General features: G+C 40.9%; 2 protein-coding genes across 2 annotated transcripts; one reads left to right on the top strand and one right to left on the bottom strand.

Moving 5' to 3' along the window:
* Positions 1-1,817: 1,817 nt before the first annotated feature.
* LOC141797811 (lysophosphatidic acid receptor 6-like) lies at positions 1,818-3,286 on the bottom strand. Its single transcript, XM_074679495.1, has 3 exons — positions 2,651-3,286; positions 2,436-2,525; positions 1,818-1,844 (listed from the first exon to the last, which is right to left on the bottom strand). Exons 1-3 carry the CDS (start codon positions 3,284-3,286, stop codon positions 1,818-1,820), a joined length of 753 nt encoding a protein of 250 aa, XP_074535596.1.
* A 3,834-nt stretch (positions 3,287-7,120) lies between these two features.
* prss16 (serine protease 16) lies at positions 7,121-13,652 on the top strand. The gene is made up of 13 exons (XM_074679496.1): positions 7,121-7,190; positions 7,514-7,689; positions 7,831-7,930; positions 8,398-8,527; positions 9,480-9,603; positions 9,720-9,797; positions 10,067-10,114; positions 10,211-10,330; positions 11,680-11,838; positions 12,017-12,158; positions 12,260-12,439; positions 12,525-12,679; positions 13,566-13,652. Exons 1-13 carry the CDS (start codon positions 7,121-7,123, stop codon positions 13,650-13,652), a joined length of 1,569 nt encoding a protein of 522 aa, XP_074535597.1.
* The last annotated feature ends 11,572 nt before the right edge of the window (positions 13,653-25,224 follow it).

Genomic DNA, 25,224 nt, shown 5'->3' on the forward strand with positions numbered 1-25,224 from the left:
TCTTTGGTGCAACATAAAATCAGCAGACATCAGGTCATTAATAACGTCAGCATTATTTTTTAAAGACAAGTTTATCATCTGGAAGCAAAGTTTAAAGTTATGAATAAGCAGCTAATAGCTTTTGAATATGACAAATAATCTGTATTATTCTGGAGCCTCTTGCCAAATGTAAAACTCACTGATGAGTAGAAGGTTGTTAACGTGGGAATGTGTCAGATGTTGGCCTAGATCTAATCTTTGCCCTGTTCATTTCATCATAAAAACTGAGAAGTGGTCTGTCTTTGGAGGTGGGTGAAGTTTTGTGTCATATCCTCTGGCTCGTTTCCTGATTCCACCCTCTTGCTTCACACTTTATCTGCGAGTCAGCACATTCAGAAAGTTTCTTGAGAATTTCCTCTTTAAAATCTTTGTGGCCCAACACTTCAAAGGTCAACAAAAGCTCCCTCAGTGGCCTCATTTGGCATGTCGTTTTATACTGATACGGTTTTTTATTTACCTTGAGATCATTTCAGATCTCAACATAAGGTCATCTCCATCCCCTCGGTCTGCAGACGGCTCATATCAGCGCTGCTCCATCTGGTGTGGATTAGGACTGTGGGGCTGCTGGCTGTGTGACAGAGACGTTCTCAGAGAGAACCAATGACTGAAGCATGGCAAAGGATTTGTATCTCAAAAACGGAAAGTCAGACAGTGAATATAAGGCACTGAAGTCTGAGGGCAAAAAGAGCGTCAAGTCTGTATTTTTCTTAAAACATGGGAACTGAATATTTCTGTCTGATGCTGTCAGAAGAGCCTGCTGTCAACTTTCTCTCTTATGAGACAATTCAAAAGTGCTAAAATCTGCTGTTTCTCGAGTGTTCGCTTGAGGCTGGCTCCAGAAGTACCAGAAGTCACATACACACCCAGTCAAAAAAAGCCGTTTCCAAAGCAGAAATTAACCTATTTACAGCCTGGTTTACATAACATCTCCTGATTGAGTCCCTAATTTTACTATCAGCACCCACTGTACAGGGGGGTGAATTTTTTTTTACTTGGCTGTTCAGAGAATATTAGGATCGCAAGCTCGCCCAATAAGGGGCACAGCTGAGGGTCACGTGACCGACAAGCGCCCTATGGCTGTACGCGAAGCCCTTGCCACTACCAATATGGCTGCAATAGCCGATGTGCTTCATTTTCTGTTTCAGGAACAGACGGAAGAGGCAAGACTACGTCCATGTTTTATACAGTCTATGGTTGTTATCATCCTCGTGTATAAAACACCTGAGACCTCAAAGTTTGTCTGTCCTCACAGCGGTAACTGCCAAAAATTTGTTTCATAAACAGCGCTGCATATAACGTCCTTTTTATTTTGCACATGCAGGATATAAGCAATGTTTAAAAGTAAATGTGAACAAGCAAAACACAAAAACAAAAAAAATACAACAAAAAACTGAGCATTAACTCTACATTTAGCTAAAAGTTAAATTCCTATAAAAATAATAATAAAACCTTACTAACCATACAACCTTATTTATGTATAGCATTTTTAGAAAACAGGGTTACAAAGTGCTTGACAAAATAAGAATTACAATAAAAGATAAATTTGCGGAGAACAAGATTAAAACCACCAATTATTAGAAGAGAATCAAAACAAATCAAACACATTAAAGCAAAAAATACCACAAGAGGAAAGACAATTAAACAATAGAGAACAAAAAAATCAAAATCAAAATTAAAATTAAAGATTTAACCTTTTCTGTTATATGATCTGAAAGGGAATAACATCTCCTCAAAAAGAACATGAATTTAAGTATGGTTTAAAAGATATTTGAAGAGCATTAAGAGTTTCCCAGAGGGTGGTAGCTCTGACAGAAAGGTCAAAGGTCACATTTAGTCCTCAGCCTTGATTTAGGCCCCGTTTACATGCCAACGTTTCATCTAAAAAAACGCTAAAACGGGAGCGTTTCAGAAAAATCCCACTCAGGAGGCTGTTTTCAAAAGGTTGGCTGAAACGCCGTTTCCGTGTAAACGCGAGGCTGAAACACTTCAAAACTTTTGCGTTTCACCTTAAAACCATTGTCGTGTGAATGGCCCCTTACGTGACGCAGAGCAAAACCTTGGCTGAGGACCCCAGTTTACGACAGTGCACACATCGACTGAGAAGATCAGAAATTTACTTGGGTACAACAAGTCCAGAGCATGCTTTGAAATTCAACAATAAAACCTTGAAATCAGTTTTCTCGCAAGTGAAGGGAAGCTGAAAAAGCAGTGGTAGCTGTGGTTTCTCTGTTTTAAGTCCCAGTGAGGAGTCATGCAGCTGTGTTCTAGACGGGCTGTAACTCTGAACGACTGTGGTGGTGTAAAATGAGTGTCTGTAGTCTAAACAAGAGGAGATAAAAGCCTGATTTACCATCACAAGGTTTTTCCTGGATAAACCAACATCCTTTCATGGTTACTGTTCCCTCGGGGGATCCACATCCTCCTTTTTCTTCCAGAAAGCGTCCAAAGAAAAGTAATACAACAGTGGATCCAGGCAGCAGTTCACGCTAGCAAGTAAAACTAAAGATCTTCCCACACGAGATGATCTTGATGTGAATACTCCGACATACAGAGGCAGGAAACACACTGTGAACATGATCAAGCCCATGACAAAGAACAGCATGACCTTCACCTTGTTTTTGACCCTTGCAGAGTCATTCAGATGTTTCCTTAGAGTCCACAACACCAGAGCAGTGCACACGATGTTGACAGCCAGCATGGTGAAGACTAACACAGGCTGAATGAAATTCTTAGCTTCTTTGGGACGCTGAGGTACTTCAAAGCAGAGGGATTGATTGAGGCTGTTTAAAAACGTTGAAAAGCTCATGCTCTCAGGGATGCTCACCACAACAACAAACAGCCAAACGACTCCAGCAGCTTTCCAGGCGTTAGACCAGGTCCGAAGATGGCGTGACCTGAGGGGGTAAACCACAGCCAGCAGACGGTCCACACTGATGAGTGTGATGAAGAAGCTGCTGGAGCGGATGTTGTTTTTGAAGAGCATTGTGATCAAGTTGCATGCTAAATCACCAATGGGCCAGGTGCCAGTGGCGTAAAAGTAGATCCTCATTGGTAAGGAGAAGGCCAGCAGGAGGTCTGAGATGGCCAGGTTAACCATGTAGACAACGTTTGGACATTTCATCCAGTGGTGACGAAGCAGAATCCAGAGTGACAGAGCATTCAGAGGCAGACCCAGCACCATGATGCAGCCAAAGAGCACAGCGTAAACCAGCTGTGGCTCAGGTCCTCCTTCCAGAGTGTTGTTCATGTCTAAACCTGAGGAGAACTGAAACTTCTCTGTGCTGAAATATGTAGAACACCCACCCAGTCAGGATTTCCTCCTTTCACGCATTATACTTTACCTGTGTGAACTGTGGTTGGTATATGTCAGCATGTGGAAGATTAGATTTTAAACAGGAAACCTCAGTGACTCAGGACCTGTTGCTGCTACAGAGTAAATGAATCAAGATGTTAACTGTGAAGGTTGCACAATTCAAAAGTTGATCATTTTTCAGGAGCTAAAAAATATTGCCAGTTTTATATGAGAATGTAGTTTAAAGATTAATGAGCGTTTGGGTGAATTTTGGAATCATTCATACAGCAGTGAACATGTGTTTAGATCAACCCACTGACCAACTCATGTCTCTTTCTACCCTAAAAAAAATCAGCAAGGATTTTCAAGTCCACACAGTTTATCCTGTGTAGACTGGAAAGTATTAATTTATTTATTTTAGCACAAAGTCCAGATCGTATTGTTAATTGAATAGCCCTGGCATAATCAAATATGAGGGATTTGATCCTCAAGGAACCATCTAATTGTCAGGAGACCCTTTAGCCCGTAAGCTCTTTAAGCAGAAGGCCCATTAATCAGAACACCAGAATGCCCTTTGGGCAAGAGGCCCAGCAGTCAGAGTGCCCTTAACCCCTTACTGCCTGAATTAATGGACAATTATAAAAACAGATTGTTTTATGTGTTTTTGCATTCTTGGAGATGTTGAATTAAGTGGAGATTGTGAATCTGAGTATTGCACACACAGTAGTTATGAATAAGTTATATTGTGTATATAGACATGAGAAGTTCATTCCCTGACCAACATATTGTGACATAATGGATCTAATATGATCTTTGCTATGTGTGGAATATGAATCAACAGGTAATAATGAGATACAAAGGCCATTTCAGATGCATCAAGAACTGACAGGGTATGTCGCAAATTTCTGACAATAGTCATCAGATGGCACTTTTGGCAGGAAGTCAGAGGGCACATTAGTCAGAATGCACGTATTTGTGGATATGTTTGCATTTGTGGGTGTATGAATGTAGTTTTGAGTCTTTGTATGCATTCTAAAGTTACAAATGGTTTTGCTGCGATATTAGCTCTTTAGCGATGAAAAAAAAAAAAAACCTTTGAAGATGTTCAGGTAATGAGTTGTTTCATAATCAAGTGTTGGCACAGGTTGGCATATTGAAGCTGTCGCCCAGGATGAGGCTAAAGACCTGCCCCATCCCTGCCTCTTTATGTCCTAATAGGTTGACTTACACTGGACTGCTTAGTGAAAACAGGGCTTTAAATCCACCAAGTACTGCTTCAGTTTAGATCAGTCTGGTTTGGTATGGGTTGGCTTGGTTAAGCCTGGTCCTGTTTGCGTTTCCACAGCTAACCGTGCCCACTTGTGGTAGGCGGCCTGTAAGCTGCATGCTGATAGCTGCATCAGTTAAATCACTGTGTGATGCCATAGCAGCGCCACACAGTCTACCCCACTAATAAATCAAATGAAGATGAAAAACGTGACATAGTACACAAAAGCTGGGTTTCCACCAAGCAGACCGGTTCGGTACGTCTCGGTACGTCTCGGTACGTCTCGGTGCGGCGCGCATTTTGCAACGTTTCCACTGATATATCCTCGGACAGATCCCCAAAAACTGAGATGAGCCAGTTTACTTTTTTGGGACCCTTCCGTATGGGTGCCAGACTGAACCAATCCGCTCACGGAAGGTGGCGCAACACACTGCAGATGATTGGTCAAAAGAATCATAACTTACAGTGCGACAGAGGCTGCATTTCTCCTGGCGGCACACAGACTTCTCTGAAACAAAGCTTGATTGCACTTTGTATCAAAGAGCTACATGACAATCACAGAGAAGACGAAATGCTGCATGTCTTCTATCCGTGCTCTTTGTTTGCTGTGTCACATTTTTCTTTTTTGTTGGATTTAATAGCAGGGTAAGCTGCTATGGCGTCATGCTATTGTTTAACAGCTGCTGCTTTCAGCATCCGGCTTACACGCCGCCCACCACAAGAGGGCACAGTTTGCTGTGGAAATGCAAACGGGATCAAACTTAACTGTACCAAACTGTCCCAAGCTGTAATGAAATGACCTGGACTGCTTGGTGGAAACACGGCTAAAGAGCAAATGTGGGAAACATCCAGAAATTTGTCTGCTTTGTGATTGGCATGTAGCTCTTTGATACAAAGCACAATCGAGCTTTGTTTCAGTGAAGACTGACTGCAGAGAAGAGAAATGCAACTGCAGTCGCGTGGTAAATGTTAATTCTTTCCACCAATCAATGGACTGCATTGTTGTGTCTCCACCCTCTGGGATCAGATTGGTCCATTCTGGCACCCCTACTGAAGGGTCCCAAAAAGTGGAATGGCTCATCTCGGTTATTTGGGGATCTGTTCCAGGATTAGTCAGTGGAAAAAGTGGAAAAAGCGTGCTGTGCCGAGACAACAACCAAAATGAACCACTCGGTGGAAACAGGACTTTGGGCTAAGCGTTTCCGTCATGACGCTGACAATCATCCGCTCCAATACTCTGCTTCAGAAACAAGAGAGGGACCTCACAAACACAGCTTAATGTTTGCACTTTGTGGGTTGTTAGGGAAAAAAACACTCTTCAACATAAATTCCTGTCTGTTTTGTCAGTAATGAAGAAAATCACTCACAGGAGCTTTAACCGTCTCTATGGCTCACACAGTGATTTATCACAGGCAGCTGTTTAAAACATTCTCTGGAACAGCTTTTAAAAGTCATTTATCAGATGTTTTATTGCAATATGAATATTTTTTGTCATCCTCCAGCATACATTTATTTCTTACAGCAATAAAAAAGACTTTATTATACTCTGATTCCACATCCAAGCCCTGCTTTAACAAATATTACAAGTTTTATAAAGAAAAAATGAATATGGAATAAACAATATTAGAATTACTTTTCTGAGCTAATCATTCGTCATACAGTCTGAGTGGGAAGTTCCCGTAACTTCATATCATTAGCATGTTCTCAATTTTCTGTGGAAAGAGAGATCGCTCCAGATCTCGAGCTCTTAAGCTCAGGATGTGGGTTTGGGTGTTTCATGATAGCATTCAATATCAATTTTAAGATCAGTTGAGTCTGTTTTAGTAAAATCTTATCTGTATCTAAAGACAAGCATTTTTTGTGAGGTCTCTGAAGTGTTGATTTTTTTATGCCAAGGTCAGTCCACATCTTAAGTTTGTTGCTGGTCTAGCATGTGTGCAACGCCTCTGTTCTCAATGATAAGTCATGTTATAAACTTTGATCTGTTTGTGCTGTTACTGAGGGACCTAGAAATCAAGTAAAAACACTGAGTCCCCTTCAATTTAGGTTCCTCCTTTATTTCAGTCCAAGCTTAAAACAGCCAAATTATTCCTCAAAATTTAGCAGGTTTATATTTTTTATTTGTGAGCCTTGTCATAGCATCTAGTCTGTACTGGATCATATTGCTGCTATTCAAAGAAATGCAACACTGACACAGCACTTAATAAAGTCCTGCCCCTGCTCCTGTAACCTCACTACTCTAGAAAAAAAAAAAAAAAAAAAAGATTACGGGGCAGAAGATTGTTTTACATCACCAAGCAGACGCTCTGTTCTGCTGAGCAGTTCATATATCCCACTCCCACACACACACACAAACACACTCACACACACTTTGTACATTGTCATTATGCTCGATGCATCACATATCAAATTCTCTCCTCTTCTTTTAGCGAGCATCATGTCTTCAGAGAGTATAAAGGAGTTGCAGAGAGGTGGAGGATGTTTTCTGTCCTGCAGGTTGGATCCACTCTGACGTTGACCTGATGGTGAAGATGTTTTTCTCTCCCGCTCGCTGCTTCATCCTGCTGCTTGTCTTCACCTTCGTTGATGCTGGTGAGTTGCCAAAGCTGGAAAATATGTTTACCTCGTGTCACAATTTTACAATGTTTTGAGTCTCTGTATATTAAGATGGAGAATTTCAGCCTTCTTTGATCACAATTTTGGGTGGAACCTCTAAGAAACAACAACAAAAGTTGTCGATTTTTGAGTTGTAAGGGTTTCTCTCAGCATTGTGAATCTAACCTGTTCTGGAATGACAGTAAAAACACAGGTGGTCCTTTAAAAACTGACAAAGCAACAGGAGAAAAACCAGTTGTCTGTTGAACCAAACATAAATCCCTCCTTCTTCTTATTTTCTTTCTGTTGCTGGATGCCAGGACGGATACTGTGGAGACTGAAGGAGCATGTGCGTCAGCTCCAGGTGCAGAAGGCCAAGCAGCATCTCCTGACCCTCACACCCAAAGGTCACCAGCCTCTCCTCCACGTGAAGGAGGGCAGGATTCAACAGCAGCTGGACCACTTCATCAGACAAGACCATCGCACCTTCCCTCAGGTAGAGACAGACCAGAAAGAAACACCTGAAATATTCACAGTTTGATGCAAACTAGCCTATTGTAGACTTAAACAAAGGAGTGCTGCTGGTTTCTGTGCAAAATAAGACGATAACATTTCTTTTTTTTTACTTTTTCTGCAGAAGTTCTTTGTGAATGAGGCGTACTGGCAGCGTCCTGGTGGTCCAGTGTTCCTCTTCATCGGAGGAGAAGGGCCACTCTTTGAGTTTGATGTTCTGACAGGTACAGCTTGATGCAGCACATCCTTACCTGTTTCAGGCTGATAGATGAAATTAGTCAAACAAATGCAGCAAATATGTGAATCAGACATGCATCAGGCATTTAAAAGCAAACCATCTGAGGTGTGGAAGTGAAACCACAAACACTAAATGACGCATTTCACTGTGTGTTAGTAAGATGACCTTTACTTTGTTTTTCCAGCATTGCAGCTTTCTCTTTCTAACTTTCTCTTCCTGTCCCCTTCTCTGCATCTCGACAAAAACTTCTGAAAAACCTAATGCCGTAACAAAAGATTTCTTTTACAAACAATAATAATGGTTCACAAACATGAAAAGTTTGTTCCAAAAACTTTTACATAACAGTCTCTTGAACATTTACTCTTTGTGCTGCAGAGATTGTCTTTCTTCTTTGTCAAGTTAGAACTCTCTGGTACATCCTGAATCCTCTCTGTTCTGATCCTATTTTGTCAGGTCATCATGTCAACATGGCTGAGGAGCACGGAGCTCTGCTTTTGGCTCTGGAGCATCGTTTTTATGGTGACAGCATCAATCCTGATGGCCTCAAAACAGAGAATCTGGCACATCTGAGCAGCCAGCAGGCGTGAGTGTTGGCATAATAACCAGCGCGTGTGCAGTGTTGAAGTTTGGCCACGGCTCTTATTAAATCAATTATATGCATGGTCACTTTCAGCCAACTAGATTCAAATATCTCTCCTGACCGTGCCTTACTTTGGCACAATGATTAAAACCTTCTAAAAAAATTTTTTTTTAAAGAAACAAATAAAAATCTAACTTGAAATTGTAAAAAAAAAAAAAAAAAAAGTACCTCAAAGACGTTTTCCAAACTTAAGGACATCTGTGGGGGGAAAAAAGTTAGTGCTGACTTTGTTAAACATGTATCTGTCACCAGGTATCTGCTGCTGTCCCATAGTGATTATTTTGTTAGTGTGTTTTGAAAAGTGTAAAAAAAAAAAAAAAAGGTAATTTTTTTTTTTTTGATCGTTCCATCTTGCCTCTGTCTTTCTGACTCATTGTGCACTTATAGGTCCTTGAATTTTTTGTATCTCACACTTTTAGTGATTTTCAGATGAAAGATTCTTTACATTCTTTTACTGCAGCAAAATATTAAAGCTAGGGATGGGTACTGAATTAGGTACTTTCATATTTAATTCTGTCAAAATTACCCGGTACCGATTCACGTAAAATCAAAAGGTACCATGTTTAGGTACCTAAACACATCTTTATGACTGTGAGTAAAAGAGAAGGCAATTTTCCATGCTGGACACAAACACAGCATTAAAAGGTTATATACTGAAGAAGAAATATCTTAAATTGAAAAAATAATAATAATACAATAGAAAACATTTTATTGTTGAAAAAATTGAGATTTTTTTTACCACATTAACACAGAAAAGTACAGAAAATTGGTACTGTTGTGTACTGAAACCAATTGCCAGGCGCCAAGCATTGGTACTGTATCGTTTCAAATGTGAAAGGTACCCATCCCTAGTGAGAGCTGTTTTCTGTTTTGGTGTATTTTTCTTCAAACCCAGGCTGGCTGACCTGGCTGTTTTCCACCAGTTCATCAGCCAAACATTCAACCTGAGCAGCAGGAACACCTGGATCAGCTTCGGAGGCTCGTACTCTGGAGCTCTGTCCGCCTGGTTCAGGGGAAAGGTGCAGGATAAAAACAGCTGCTAAAGGCCCTTTGCTTAAAAACACACCAAACATCATATGAATACAAAAACCTTTTGTTGTTGTTGTTGTGTTTATTTATTGCTCTTTTGTTACAGTTTCCTCACCTAGTGTTTGGAGCTGTGGCCTCCTCTGCTCCTGTGAAGGCCGTGTTGGACTTCTCTGCCTACAGCAACGTACGCTTGAATACACTGGTCATGGCGTTGGCATGAAACAGGGATGAAAAGAAGAATTTTGATAAGCCTAGTCTTTTTCCTCATTAAAAGTTTATAAAATGCTGAATCTAGTCATAACCCATCAAGTAATATTTGTATAATATAAGAACATTACCTTGTTACTCTGCCCATGATTTCATGAGATTATGAGCATTTTGTTGCTCTTCAGTCTGTATCTTCATTCCTCCTTTGAAAAACCAAACTCTAACTCTTGTCTGTCTCTGTTTCAGGCTGTGGGCTCCAGCCTCATGAATGAAGCAGTTGGTGGCTCAGAGAAGGTGTGAAGTCAGCCACCTGTCTGTGCTTCACATGACAGTCTTCATATCTCCAGTCTGTCGTGTTTTGAATTCTCCTCCTTCCTCCTCTTCCTGTAGTGTCTGTCGGCTGTGAGGAGAGCGTTTGCTGCTGTAGAAGCTGCTCTGATGGCTGGTAACGTCAGCCTTGTGGCCAAAGACTTCAGCTGCTGTAAGGTCCCTGAGGATCGTAATGATGAGGTGACAGCTTCAGTTTATGAGATTTATTATTGGGGGGAAGGTTTTTGGTTGTCTGGGTTTACTAAGTTGGACAAATACCTCTGTGTAGTGCCTTATTTTAGCTCTTATATCCTACTTTTACTTACTTTCCCAACTTCTAAGTGCTTTACAGGGACTGTAGATGTTTGCTCACAAAACTCATCTGATTTATTATTTAAAGGCTTACATGTAGAAAGTTCAGGCAAAAGTCTGGTAAATTTGCTAGATTGGGGGGTTGGCTGGTTTGACTGACAAGTGGTTGTGTTCAGGCTGTTTGACAGGAAACTTAAGGCCTGCCTCAGGTCCAACTCTTTGTTTTTCAAAATATGGTGCTATTGCAGAAGATCAAAAAGCTGCTGTTCTCTAAGCTACAACTGAAGGCAGGCTACAAACACCAAGAAAAACTCACCAGCCTAAAGTTAAAATGTCTTCTTTACCTTCAGAAATGAGAAAGTTAAATATGCAGCTGGTATATTTATCGATTTTTACTACGTAGAGTGAATCGAGTGAATCCTTTTTAATGCATCTATCAAGGTTATAAAGACATGACGATTTGTGCCTGTATTTTGATTATGTGGGGAATGGCTCAGTCCATGGACAGGTGGGTGCATTACAAATGTTGTCAGTAGGCTTTTAGCCCATCTTACACAGAAAAAAATGAAGAGTTTATGTCTAATTTCTAGTAAAAATAAATAAATAAATAAAAATAAAAAGATTAGACTTAATTTGACCCACATTTACCAGAAAAGTCCAGAAAATATTTTGTTAAGATTTTAAAAGACAAAAATGATGCTTGGATTGAGTGCTAAGAGTAAAAATAATCTGTCAATGGAGTAAGAATTTTTTTCCATAGTTTTATTATTATTTTAAATTAATTAATTAAATTAGAATTATTATTATTGTTATTATTATTATTATTGTTATTATTATTTATTTTATTTTATTTTTTTAATTTATTTTAAGAAATAAGAATGACTTGATAAAACAAATGAAATAAGGAAATACCCCCCCCCCCCCCCCCCCTTTTTTTTTTTTTTACCAAGTCCGGGATAATTTTTGTCTTCATTATCTTAAAAAAAGACATTTTTCTAGATCTGTCAGGCGAATGTGGCTCACATTAAATTTTATTTATTCTTCTTAAAATTATGTCGTAAACTCTTGCTTAGACATCAGTTTTTTTGACCAGTGTTGTTGCAGAGTGTCCCACAAAATGTGTCTGAAAAAGAACTGGAGCAATAAGACTATGCTGCACCTTTTTGAATATTCTTCATCCATTGTTGTTTATACCTCCTAAGTGAAAATGTACCTCATATAATTCATCTCTTCATCAGGTTGAGCTGTTGCAGAGCCTGGCTGACATCTTCATGGGTTCAGTGCAGTACAATGAAGAAGGGGTGCTCCTGACAATAAATGAGATCTGTGATGTTATGACCAATCACAGCAGCCAGGAGGAGCCTGAGCCTTACCACCGCCTGGTCAGGCTGGCACAGGTATGAAAAACATGTTGACAGCAAGAGGGGGACCTGTTTGTCCACACTTTGACCACCAGGTGTCACTGATGAGCCATTTTAATGCGCTCAACCCCCTCAGGGTCTCTTTCACCAGCTTAATTATGCAGCCAGTGACCCCAGAGCAGCTCCTCCTGTGATTTGTGTTTTCTTGGTGCAGCTCTACCGTTCAACCAGTGAGGAGCCATGTCTGGACATCTCCCATGAGGAGGCTCTGAAGGAACTGATGAACGCGTCTATTCATTCAGGCAGGCCAGCAGCCAGAGCGTGGACCTACCAGACCTGCACCGAGTTTGGCTTCTGTACACACATGAACACACACACACATAAACAAACACAGAGCAGAATGTCTTTAACACATGATATTATCATTTCTATGACCCAAGCCTCTCTGTGTGTTCAGATCAGACATGTGAGGATGTGGCCTGCCCGTTCTCTGGTTTGGTGACTCTGCAGACCCAAACTCAAGTCTGTCCAAAAGTGTTTGGCATTTCCCAGCATTCCTTGCCTGGACACATCACCTTCACAAACACTTACTTTGGAGGAGAAAAGTCTCCCATGCACAGAATCCTATACGTCAACGGTGAGTCAGTTTGAAGACGACAAAATGAAAAAGAGAGGAGCTGGTTATTACACGTGTCGTGTTTTAAATGTCATCATTGGCACAGGTGGAGTTGACCCGTGGAAGGAGCTGTCAGTGGTCCATGACAGGGCTGACGGAGGGGAAGAAGTCCAGACTGTTTTCATTAAGGACACGGCTCACTGTGCTGATATGATGATGAGCAGAGTCACAGACCGCAGCTCTCTCAGGAGAGCCAGGAAGGTACCATACGTCTCAATCCCTGTTTAAACTCCTGTCACAAAAAAACACACAAAGAAAACATCTTATTAGTTTCAACAGCTGAGCTCTGTCTATGAAACTAATCAGTGTTTTTATTATTTGCATCTAGTTGAAGCCTTGTGGCCCATAGCAAAAAGTCTAAATAGATATCTAGTTTGTGACATAATTTACGTCACTGTTCTGTTGTCCTTGTTGGTCTTATCCACACAAACCACAACACTATTTGTTCCCTATCGTGTCTTATTGTCTCTGAGCAGGCCAAAAGCTGAAAGTAACTTCTGCTAATTTACATCCATCAACTAGCAGCAGCCAAAAAGCTTGATATGACGAAAAAGTCACAACAGTTTTGTAATTAATCAACAGTGAGTGAAAAATAAGAATGGTGACATCAAGGTGAGAAACCGTCCCATACAGAATGTACAATAAAAAACAGCATACTTCATTTCTGCAGATGAAAAGATATCTACTAAAAGAAAATGAGAGCAGGACATGTAAATGAGCTTCAAGGTGACTCTTATATGATGCATCCAATGATAGTGTTTATGTTCAGTGTTGTGCATGGTCCCTCTATGAATAAATAAATGCATGAAAAATAAACACATGGTGAAGAATCATAGGAGCATCTTAATCAAACAGCATAAAAAGTCATGCTTAAAGTCACAGACTTAGTATCAGATTTAAAAATGGTGTCACTCGTGCTGATGCTTCTTCATGACCTCCATAAAATAATGTCTCCCACTCCCATCATGAAGAAATAAACTACATATTTGTAAATCCATGTTTCAAAATGTCTGGTTGCTTCATTGGAGAAAAATAACATTTTTATAGATTATTTTAACTATCTTTTCTCCATCCTTCTGCCCGTCAGGAGATTGAGAAACACGTGTCCGGCTGGCTGAAGACGGCTGCTCAGGAGCAGGTGGAGAAGAAACAGTCCGATAACATTACATCCTGATCATCTCTTATCAGTTTGAGGGAAAACTGATAAGCAGGAGTTAATAAGGCAGTGTTCCTGCCTGCTCTGCTTCATCATCGTCCTCATCTTCCTCCATTTCCTCTCTGAGACCTTCCTGTTCTCCACCTCCTCTCCGTTTGTCCCTGGTGTCTCACAGTGCTGAGAGGATTCATGTGTTTGTGGTTCAGCGGGGATTTAAAGGATCTTTTAAAGCTTTTACAGATGTGTGACTTTCTTTTGCTTTCATCTTCACGCTTTGGTTGTTTTGTTTTTTTTAATCATCTGTCTTATTCAGGAGTGTTGCCAAGTTCATCATGGTTTTGATTTTACTTTAGATTTAGTTTTTGAAATTATAACTCCTATTATATTTTTTGTTGTGACAATCTTAAAAATTTTTTTTTATTTTGTTATATGAAGCATTAGCGGGGTAAAACCTAAAAGAGGCAGAACATTAATTCTGTAGTTAAAACTTAACAGTCACAAATTTCCAACAAATGAGATCTTCAAACTTTCTACTCTAAAGTTTTTTTTTCTTTATTATTTGAGTAATTTTTGTAAACGCACAAACTATGTTCAAAAAGGCAAAAGCTGCTGAACATATATATATATATATATACTTTTTTTTTTTTTTTTTTGGGGGGGGGGGGGGGGGGGATTCTGCAAGAATTCTGAGGTTAAAATAAGAATTATAAGAGTTAATTATATGAGTTAAGAGTAAAAAGTCACATTTTTTAAAGAAAAATAAAATCTGAATTCTTACTTCTGAGCATACCATAGAAAAAATAAAATTCTAAAGAAAAAGATTTGAGGAGAATTTCAGAATTATAAGATACAATCACAATCTAGAGAAAAAATCTTATTCCATTCATTCTGATAATCTGAGAAATTGTAAGAACTCTGCTATGAAAATAGAGAAAAGGAAAACCGAGAAAAGGAAAACCTTGAATAAAAACAATTCAAAGGAAACAGACACATTTCCATGAAACTGGGGAAAATTCTTCCTTTTTCTCATAATCTTTTGGAATTATAAGAACATCTTATTTACAATTCTTGGAAAATAAATAACTCACCTGAACCCTCTTCTAGAAAAAAAGGTTTGAGTTCTTAGGAGATAGTCAAAGTCTCTCAAAGCAGTAAACATTTTTTTAAAGATCAGACATGAAGAAAAAACAGCCCCAGTTTGTTTACGGTTTTGATTTATTCACATTGGTTGACAAAAAAAGACTCACTAGTTTTATCATTTACCACAATTCCTTCAGTTAATACTTTTAAAAAATGTTATTTTATCTTTGTTTCTTATACATGACTCCTCCTGTGTGCCCATCTGAAGACATCAACATGTTGCTGTACTTGCTATACATGTTGTATTTCTCAGTTGCCTTGACTTTGTAGCATCACTAGGGGGCGATATTGCTGTAGCTGTGGTCCACTATTTTTTTTTTTTATCGTGTTTTTCAGATGATTGAGGAACAGTCAGATGTCAGATCTCTGCTGTTTTCCACAGACATATATCTGTCAACCTGTTTTTTTTTTTAACTAGAGCCGCAGTATGTTTTTATTTCAAACATTCAAAGTTTATAACTCTGATTCTATGATTAATCAGTGAAATACCTCATTTGTCTGTTGTTGTGATGTCTCTTGCTCTGCTGTCGTGTTTGTGTCAAACTGAGAGAAGCCACGAAGAGATGGAGAGTGTTTGTGCGAGAAAGGTGACGAAGCACCGGTTGTACCAAGGCCATCTGTTTCAGCTGTGTGTGTGTGTGTGTGTGTGTGTGTGTGTGTGTGTGTGTGTGTGTGTGTGTGTGTGTGTGTGTGTGTGTGTGTGTGTGTGTGTGTGTGTGTGTGTGTGTGTGTGACCTTCTCAGCAGGGGGTCAAAAGTGGGAGGTCATGACCCCTCTGACCCTGTGGGAGTGGAGATCATCAATCAACTAGGGGCAGGACAGAACAGCAGGAGGGGACACACACTCACACACACCCAGGCACACACATACCTAGATACTGTAACACACACACACCCACACACTCCTTAAACATGCCTTTGAAACAGATACACTTTGAATAAAACACACCAGAGGTTCATGTATTTCCAATGCGATGCATAAAGCGGAATAACAGAGAAGTCCTCTTGTGGGTGACTCTTGACAAGCTTACAATAATAAATGTGTATTTTATGCAAACACACACACACACACACACACACACACACACACACACACACACACACACACACACACACACTCAAGGAACCAGAAACACAATCACATACCACAACCCATCTCTAGCCATTTGCTTTCAGCCACACAGGCCGTGTGTGTGTGTGTGAGTGTGTGTGTTTAGTTTGATAACACTGAGGCTCTCTGTTGTATGTTGAGCTCTCAGATGTGATCACATGGCTCAGCACAGATTCAGAGCTTTGAAAAAGAACTAAAAGTGACCAAACCTTTAGCACTTTTTCACATTTGATCGTGTTTCTAACGTCTTCTCATCTGAAATATACACAGATACACACACACACTAACACACACTGAGAGCGACTATCAGGGTTATCAGCCTGCACTTGCAGAGCGACAGGGCATGCTTTTTCTCTCTCCTTCTCCTCCTCCTCCTCCTCCTCCTCCTCCTCCTCCTTCAGCCTGTCCTGTTGATCAATGAGGAAGTTCTTGGGCCTCAACTATTAATCAGGGCCTATCGGCTATCTGTCTGCCGAGCCAACCAATCATGGCCCTCCGACAGCTGGGCCATGAAAAATGTTGCCCGGGTGGATGGCGGGGGGGAGGTTGTGGGGGTGGGTGATGGTGGCAGGGTCGAGGAGGAGAGGAGGAGGGAGGTGAAGGAGCACTCTATCTGTACCGAGTCAGGTCACGGCTGCACAGCCGCACATAATGCACTCAAGGCTGATTCTTTATTTTATTTCTTATCATTTATTCACACAGGGAGGACACACTGAGGCTGTGATGTTTTCCCGAGTGGTCCTTAAACAATACAAACAGACTGATAAACACATTCGTTATGATAATGGGTTGAGTATTTGACTATGATTGGTCATTACAGCAGCTGCCTGATATTTCTTGATAGCAGACCTTTGTTTGGGTTGGTGCTCTGACTTTAGACTCTGAAAAACTAACTTTAAATGCACTGACGTGCAGAAAGAAATCCAGCAGATTTGACGATGGTTACAGTGGACAAAAAAATAAGAGAGAGACGAGGTAATGAAGTGAACAAGATAAACCAGACTTCTGCAACAATATTACTTCCAGCATTTCTGTCCACGTTGACCTCAGAGCTTTCAAAATGTATAAAGCGATGTCAAAGTAATGCGCCCATCAGCTCTTCTGCTGTTGCCTCAATTGAAGTGCAGAATCTAAGGCTCTGTTTACACGACAACATTTCATCTGAAAACGCTAAAACGCAGTGAAAAAAATCTGCGTTTACATGGAAACGCTGAGGGACTGAAAACACTGTAGTAAGCATGCCAGGCCTGTAGGTGGGGCTATAACTGTCTTGTCCAAAAGCTGCTTCTGGGAAATCTCCACCGAAGTAGAGTTGAGAGTTGAGTTGAGTGTCTTGGTGAATAGTAAGTTAGAAGTGGAGTAACAGATACACATTTTGTTTGAAGACAGTCAGCAGACTCAGCAGATTGAGCAACACAAGCACAACATGGTAGTCGACGATCGTAACAACGGTACTGTTGTCGTGCTGTTTGGGTTTACACGGCACCGGTGTCTTCAGCGTTTCAGAAAAGTTCACTCTGGAGGCCGCTTTCAAAAGTTTGCGTTTTAGATCGGCTGAACACTTTTTTTGTGCAAACGCGAGGCTGAAATGCAACAAAACTTTTTACGTTTCACCCATAGACTGTAAAAAACATGGAAGTAGCATCCGGGACGTCACCCGTCTGTCCCTGAAAACGTGAAATGAAGCCAACCCGTGGACGCAACCACATTCGCTAGCAGCTACAAGGCGCCCGTCGGTCACGTGACCTGAGCTGTGTCTCTGATTGGATAATCAAACAATCCTATTAACTTCCAAATTTCAAAGATAGAAAAAAAATTTACTCACCATACAGTGTGTGCTGATAGTGAAATCAGCATTTTAGACCCAAACTGTTTTTGGAACCAGACAGTAAATATGCTTCTTAATGGCTTAAAAGTCTGTTTTTATGGCTGAGTGTGTACATGACTTCGCGACGAACAGCGACTTTTAGCACCTCTGCATAGGCTTCATTTTTACTGATGTTTCACGGATGTTGTCCCTTGGTTTCACCCTAAAACTGTTGTCGTGTAAATGGCCCGTAATATTGAAGGTATCACTCATGTTGTTTTGCTTACTGAAGCTAATGTTTTTGCCACAGTGTCAACAGGCAGAGGAACCCAGCTCAGACACATTGAGTGTGATGAGCTGCTTCTGATGTTCAGAGTTACTAACTCAACCAAATGGCAACTTCTGGTTCTAGAAATGAAGCCCATGTGGAAGTGTTAAAAACTGCAGTTCTTCAAGTGTCCACTTGAGGCTAGCTACAGAAACACCAGAAGCCACATACACACCAATTCTAAAGCTGATATTTGCAGAAAAGATAAACATGTTTACAGCCATGTTCAATAAAGCAGATCTGAATGGATCACTTGGGTTAGCTTTCACTTTACATTACTTATTAAATAAACACTATTAGAACAATGACATCTACAAAACAGTCATAAACAAAAAGATATGATTGCCAGGCAGCTGTTAGTTTATGCACATTAACACACATTTAAAACAGTAGGTACTCCATATTTTGAGAAACTTTCACCTATTGTTGTAGTATTTTTGTAGTACACAGTCACCTGCAGATACCAACTCCTGTAACTGTGTGTCTAAATATCAAAATTTGTTTTCCAACTTCACTCCTTCTTAAGTGCAGGTTCTCCATCTGCTGAGGTTGTGGCCTGGATGTAAGCAGCTGGTTTCTTTTCCTGTTGTAGACCAGGTTGAGTTGTGTGTGAGTGATGCTGTCCTGAGGTCTGTTTACAGGGAGAAGTGATGCTGGTATTTGAACATTGTTTGGGGGAAAAAAGTAAAATGTTGACTGCACATCCATTAATTTAAAACCAAAACTGCTTAAGATGAATCCTGAATATATACAGAGACAGTACACAACAATTAGTAGATTTTTTTGTTACTGAAACTTAATTTGAGCCTGAAAGGGTTAAAAAGGACATTACCATTCACTAATAATTATAATTCTTGAAAGTATTTGAAGTATAAACTGGGAATAATCAACCAAAATACACCTTTGAATGTTAAACATCTGTTTCTTAATGTCTATTTTTTTTAATCATTTAATCAAGCAAAAAGTCCACCTGAGGTTGAAAATCTCTCTTAAAAGAGACCTGTTAGCAGCCTCACAAAATACCAAACACATATACAAAAAAACAACACTAACAGCGCAACAAAGGGAATTACAAGAGTTTAGAAAGGTATGTAAACACACAACAACCAATTCACACTTCTCTGTCACATCACTACAGGGTCTACAGTGTGAATAAACCCCCACAAAAAACACTAACTGATCCAGTCTTATATCACTGTTATTTTACACATTCAACACACATATATGTTAGAAGGTTAAAAGAGGAAAACAACTAAAAAAGGGAAATATTAAAGCTCCAAATGCTTAAAAATCATTTTTACAGAAAGCTAAAGACTTGTAGACACACCCCTAAAGATTTGCTTTAGGTTCATGAAATAAACTCACATAATCATTTCCTTTGACACTTTTTAAAACTAAAATAAGTAAATAGCTAAATTTAAGCAAAACAGACACTAAATTCAAGATTATTTAACTTTAATTAAACAGATGCAACAATTTCTGTGCTGATTTTAACCTGCTTCTTTTGTGATGTCCCATCAAACCGAAGCATTTTGCAGCAATGAAACCCTCAAAGGTGTTGGTAAAACTTTGATTCTGATTCAGTTTGACCGGCACATTCTGAAAACTATCAGCTGAGCTGTTTTTAAGTTTGTAGCAGCTCCTGCAGCTCTGTTGATCTGCTGTTCAATAACGCCGCCTGTCCCAACGCCTCAGAGCTTCATCAACAAAGCACCATCCCTCTTCTGCATAATCACCATGCTCACACTCATCCATTCACATCTTATTGCCATGATTAGATTACATCTAATGCTATTACACCGCTCCCATCTCTCCTCCTCACTCCACCTCTGTCCCCCTCTCTCCCCCTCATCATGGATTTCTTGCAGATCTTATTAGTGTGTGATGCGGACCAGGTCTCCCACTTTGGATTTATGAACCCACAGACTTCTCTCCTTTAATCTCCACCTCTCTCCTCTGCCTCCGCTCCCTTCCTGCATCTGTCCATCTATCATTCCCAGGGTTGGCTTGGGCGGAAGAGTATTAATCCCTCCATCCCATCTCTCACTCCTCTGGACAGATGAGGAGGTGGAGGAGGGAGCTGAGGATGAGGACTGGAGGAGGAGAGAGGAAGGAGGGGTAAAGGGAAGGGGACCTCAGATTACTTTTCATAATATTTCTGTAGCATTGTGGGAAAAATGGAGCGGCATTACAAGTAATGTATGCAGATTTACTCAACGATAGGTCACTGCTTCAACAGGTACGAGGATGCTGCAGAGGTGAGTGTGTGTTGGTGGAGAGCACAGGCAATAACTGCAGATCAGATCCTAAACAACTTAGGGAGGGTGTGTGTGTGTGTGTGTGTGTGTGTGTGTGTGTGTGTGTGTGTGTGTGTGTGTGTGTGTGTGTGTGTGTGTGTGTGTGTGTGTGTGTGTGTGTGTGTGTTTGCATGATAAAGCATTGTGTACATGTGTGTGGCCCATATGCATAAATGTTTGCTCTTGCACTGAGTGCATTTCTACAGAGTGGCAGCAAAACTGCACGTTATCTCTGCTGATGCCCTTTCATACAGGAAGGTGTATGATATGATAGCAGTGATGGGCTGCTGTGGATGTACCAGGAAGCTGACATAACTTGCAGATATATAAATAATGCTTGCCATAAACCACTAAAAATGCATTAAATCTGATACTTGCAAGGACAATAATGGTGCAACATAACAAAAGTGCCATCACGTTTGGTCTTTATTGGAGAAGCTGTGTGAGTGTTTCCCTCCTTGGCCAAAGGAATCTAAATGTATGGGATCCCAAAAATCACACTTTGATACAGCTGTTTTCACCTAAAACTGCTGTTAACTAGCTTCCAGTTGAACGCCGGAAGTGTTTCTTTGAAGGCAGTAAGATCGAGTGAACTTTAGGAGGTCCATACTCTGAAAACCCCAAAAGAGGAACCAGCCTCTTGGTGATACCACAAAAATACTCAAAGATACTTTAAGAGACAAAACCATACATTTATTGAGACCATTTCTTTTCTATTTGAAGATTTTTGTGTATCATACACATAAAAAATGCCTGCTGAAATAGAAATAAAAAAGAGGTAGACCAATGCTCAAAAATATACTTCTCTTGTGCAAAAAATATATATAATGCCTCAAAATCTTAGAGTTAACTAGTGCTTCCCACAGGCCATGACCATGATAAAAAGGGGTGTAGTTTTCTGCAGTTTGTCTGTAAAAGTGCATAAATGTGTCTGCATTTTCTACCTGGGAGCGCAGTGCAGGCAGTCAGAGGATGTTTTCTGTTTTGATCTGCGACATGACGCATGTGATGTACATGCTCAGCATCTTCGCAGGTAAGTATGTGCCAGCGGTGCTTTACTGTGAATTTTAATAGAGCAAGCTGAAGAAAACCTTGGACATTTCAGGAAGTTTCATAAAATCACCCCGGACATAATTTAAAGACCAAAAGGGAGGACATGTCCAGGCAAAAGAGGGTGTATGGTCACCACAGTCAGCCGAGCTACCAAAACAAACAACTACCTGAGTCACTCCTGTAGGTGAAGTGGTAAGAATGGAAATAGCGATCATATATATATATACATATATATATATATATATATATAAGGAGAGATGGTGCAGAAAACGGGCCGAGAGTAGGGAGTGATGCAGAAAAGATGCCACAGGTTGGATTCCAAATTCATCGAGGGATATAACCTAAGACTGTACCAGCAACCCCAGCTTAGAGATTTTTGTCCAGCACATTAAATCAGGAGAATTTGTCCTTCTCATCACAGGAGCCTTCACCTTTACCAAACTGGTCTTGAGCTTTTGCTCCAAGGTGTTTAGAGCTTGTTTGCCATCCTATCAGGGGTGTCCAACATTTCACAAATTAACTCATCGACCAGAACATCAAATGAAGCAATGAAGCAATGAAGCCGCTTTTCCAAGTCACAACTTAGGATTCATTTTGTTGGTAAGTTAGTAAGCTAGTGCTAATTAGCATTTTGGAGCAGGGTTCTCACAATGCAGAGGGTGGCTACAAGGCAATGCGTTTGTTTTCCCGTAAGTAAATGGGAAAGAAATTACATGAAGACAACACTGTGATGGTGTCTGATCACAAAAAGATCTTATCATCTTAGTCTGTAAGAGGTCAACAAGATACAGCAAAGAAAACTCAGCATACATAAAGTTTATATGATAGAGACACACACTACAAAAAATGAAATCTTATCAAGTGCTTTTGTCTTATTATCAGTAAAAAAAACTCTTTCTAGACTCAATATGAGCCACATTCACCCAACCAGTCCAGAAAAATGCCTCATTTTAAGTTATTTAAAGACAAAAAATGAGGTCTGAATTGGTTGTAACCAGTCTTTTTTTCTTTAAATAACTTGAAATGAGACATTTTTCTGGACTGGTCAGGAGAATGTTGCTCGAATTGAGTATGATACAACAATTTTTACCAAATATAAGAGAAAAATACTTACTTAGGTTTAGTTTTTTTGCAGTGCACTCACATGCAGTCAAGGATACTCCAAAAAAAATCTTTAATGTTGTTGAATGTATTTGTCTTATTACTAGTCCAGATCCAGACACTTAGTTCACCGTGCTAAACCTCAAATCTTTATTGAGCTGAGCAAAATTAACCTCTGGTCAATCTGGAAACAGCTCAAACCCAACAATTTCACGTCTATTTTTTTTTTCCAAAAAAATCAGACAAGCACTCGACACAGGCCAAAGCTCCAGTTTCAAAACATTTTGACCAACTTCTCTAAGAATTCCTTTTCCAAAGTGTCTCCTCTGACCAGCAGATCTGTTCTGTACCCCATCATACATTTCCAAATGTTAATGTCCATCAAAACACACACACACACACACACACACACCAAGTGTGTTTACCAGAAATCAATAAGCTCCAGAAAATCAATTGAGGTGATCAGGTCTTTTAATGAGAGCAGTCACCGCCGGCCTTATTCTCCAAAAAGCAAAGCAAATCCAGGGTAAAGAAAAGAAATAAACTGTTGACCATTCGTCAGTTTGAAGCCTCCCCCATCCTCCCCACCACAGCCCCCCCTCTCCTCCATCCGAGCCCTTGCAGTGACAGGTAGATTAAGGGGCGTGATAGATGCCCCTCTCTGTGTCTCCCCTCTCCAACCCCACCGCCTCCCTTTTCCCTCCCCTCCATCCATCATGGCGGCTGGTGTAATTGCGGCTGCGTGGGGCTGGCAGAGGGAGCCTCCATCCATCTCCTTAACAACAAACAGTCGCAAGGACGGATGGCGCTGCGCTCCCCAGTTAATCTCCATCTATAAGGGAGGAGGGGGGGGGGGAGTGGAGGGGTGTAGAAGGAGAGGGAGAAAATAACAGGAGGGGAAAAGGTAGGGTTGGTTTACCATAAACAAAAAGAAATTGAGAGGAGAAAGCAGAAGAAAAGAGGATGGAGAGCTGAGTGAGAGGTAGGAGCTGGGGGAAAAGTGAAAGAAGAGGGTGGAGGAGAGGAAGAGGAACTGAGAGGAAAGTTTGCAAACAGGCTGCACTCGCAGATAAGCGTGGATTTACTCGGTGAGACCTCCAGCAGAAAGCAGCAAAGATGGAGGGAGGGGGTGAAAATTTATGTCCCTGTGTCCAGACTACCCAGAAACTGGAGAGGCACAGCTCGTAAAAACACACTCTGCACCCCAACTCCTTTTACCCCTTTCTGCTTCTCTCCCTCATCCTCTCCTTCCCTCCATCACTCCCATGCAGGCGGTGGAGGCACACACAGCTCTCTCTGATGTTTTGGCTGCTTGTGTGCGGTTTGCCAGAGGTCATGGCAGCCATATTTCCTTAATGGTGGAGTCACTGAAGTCAACAAGGCTGGGTAGCCCTCCTCCTCTCCGTCTCTGGTAGAGTTAAGTTAACTTGAGTTGGTGTCAAGGTAAAAGGAGCAGCAGTTCATAAGTGTTGTTGTTTCATCTTGTTGCGTCGTTTGACAGCTGACAACATCATAGTTCTGTCCCTACAACACTTAGATGTGACTGAGCTATTCTACTGGACGAGAGTCGGTCTACGAGTGCTGATATGGAGGAGAACAATATTGAGAGTCTGTAGCATAGGTCAGGTCATATTTAGAAATATCAATAATGAAGTCATATCTTAGTTGGAAAATTATTCTCCCATCAACATGGTGCTGGGAAATGTGTGTTATGCTTAATTAAGTATGCTGTATGCCATGCTAACATGTAAACACCAACAAGAAATGAAAGCCCTGTTTCCACCAAACAGTCTGGAATAGATCATTACAGTTTGGTACAGGTCAGATCTGTAAAGCTTTATCCTGTTTGCATCTCCACAGCCAACCATGCCCTCTCTTGGTAGGTGGCGTGTAACCTGGATGCCGATAGCCACGTCAGTTACTATATTGCGTGATGCCATAGCAGCGGGACACAGTATACCCCGCCAGTGAATTCAATGAAGAAGGAAAACACGACACAGTAAACAAAGAGCAACGATGTAAGACATCCAGCAATTTGTCTTCTTTGTGATTGGTATGTAGCTCTTTGCTACAAAGCACAATCAAGCTTTGTGTCTTTGGAGAAGGCCACGAGGGGAAACACAGCCGCTGTCGTACAGTAAGGACGTGGTCACACTGGCCAACCGTGCCGTGCCTAAGCACACTTCAGCCCTAAAGCATGTTTGGAATGGCCAGTGTGACCGCAACTGTGGGGTGCTCAAGCACAATTCACTTCCGTGCTTTGGCACGCTTCAGTTAGGTGGGCTTCTGCACGGTTTACTTCATGCACAAGCACAAGCACGCTGGCAGCGCGTGCGATCCACGACGTATGATCGCCACGAGCGCATCTCTCCACAATCATTTTAAACAAAGCAGGATTGTTAGAGGGCTGTGTTGGGCGAAAACGACTTACTATAAGTCCAAAAGTCTCAAAAAAAGTGTAAAAGTTGTAGCAGTGCTCTCTGTGTCTCATTGTGCTGACTTTGATATGATTGCGCTTCATGTTAACAGATGCTTCATGATGACGTAGGCAGGCCGTGCGTGTGTGTGATACCCATTAAAGTCTGGTCCATATATGGGGTAGTAAGACTACTGGCCGTACTCATTAGCTGGGGAACAGCTCTTTGGGGGGGGAGCAATCGTGCTTAAGCACGGCACGTTTTGGATGGCCAGTGTGACCGCGCCCTTAGTGACGATTCTTTTAACCAATCAACAGACTGCAGTATGTCTAGCTCA

The sequence above is a fragment of the Halichoeres trimaculatus genome, unplaced genomic scaffold, assembly GCF_033239565.1.
Source record: "Halichoeres trimaculatus isolate MK-OKI-2021-1 unplaced genomic scaffold, fHalTri1.1 fHalTri1_scaffold_9, whole genome shotgun sequence".
In the NCBI taxonomy this organism is placed as follows: Eukaryota; Metazoa; Chordata; class Actinopteri; order Labriformes; family Labridae; genus Halichoeres; species Halichoeres trimaculatus.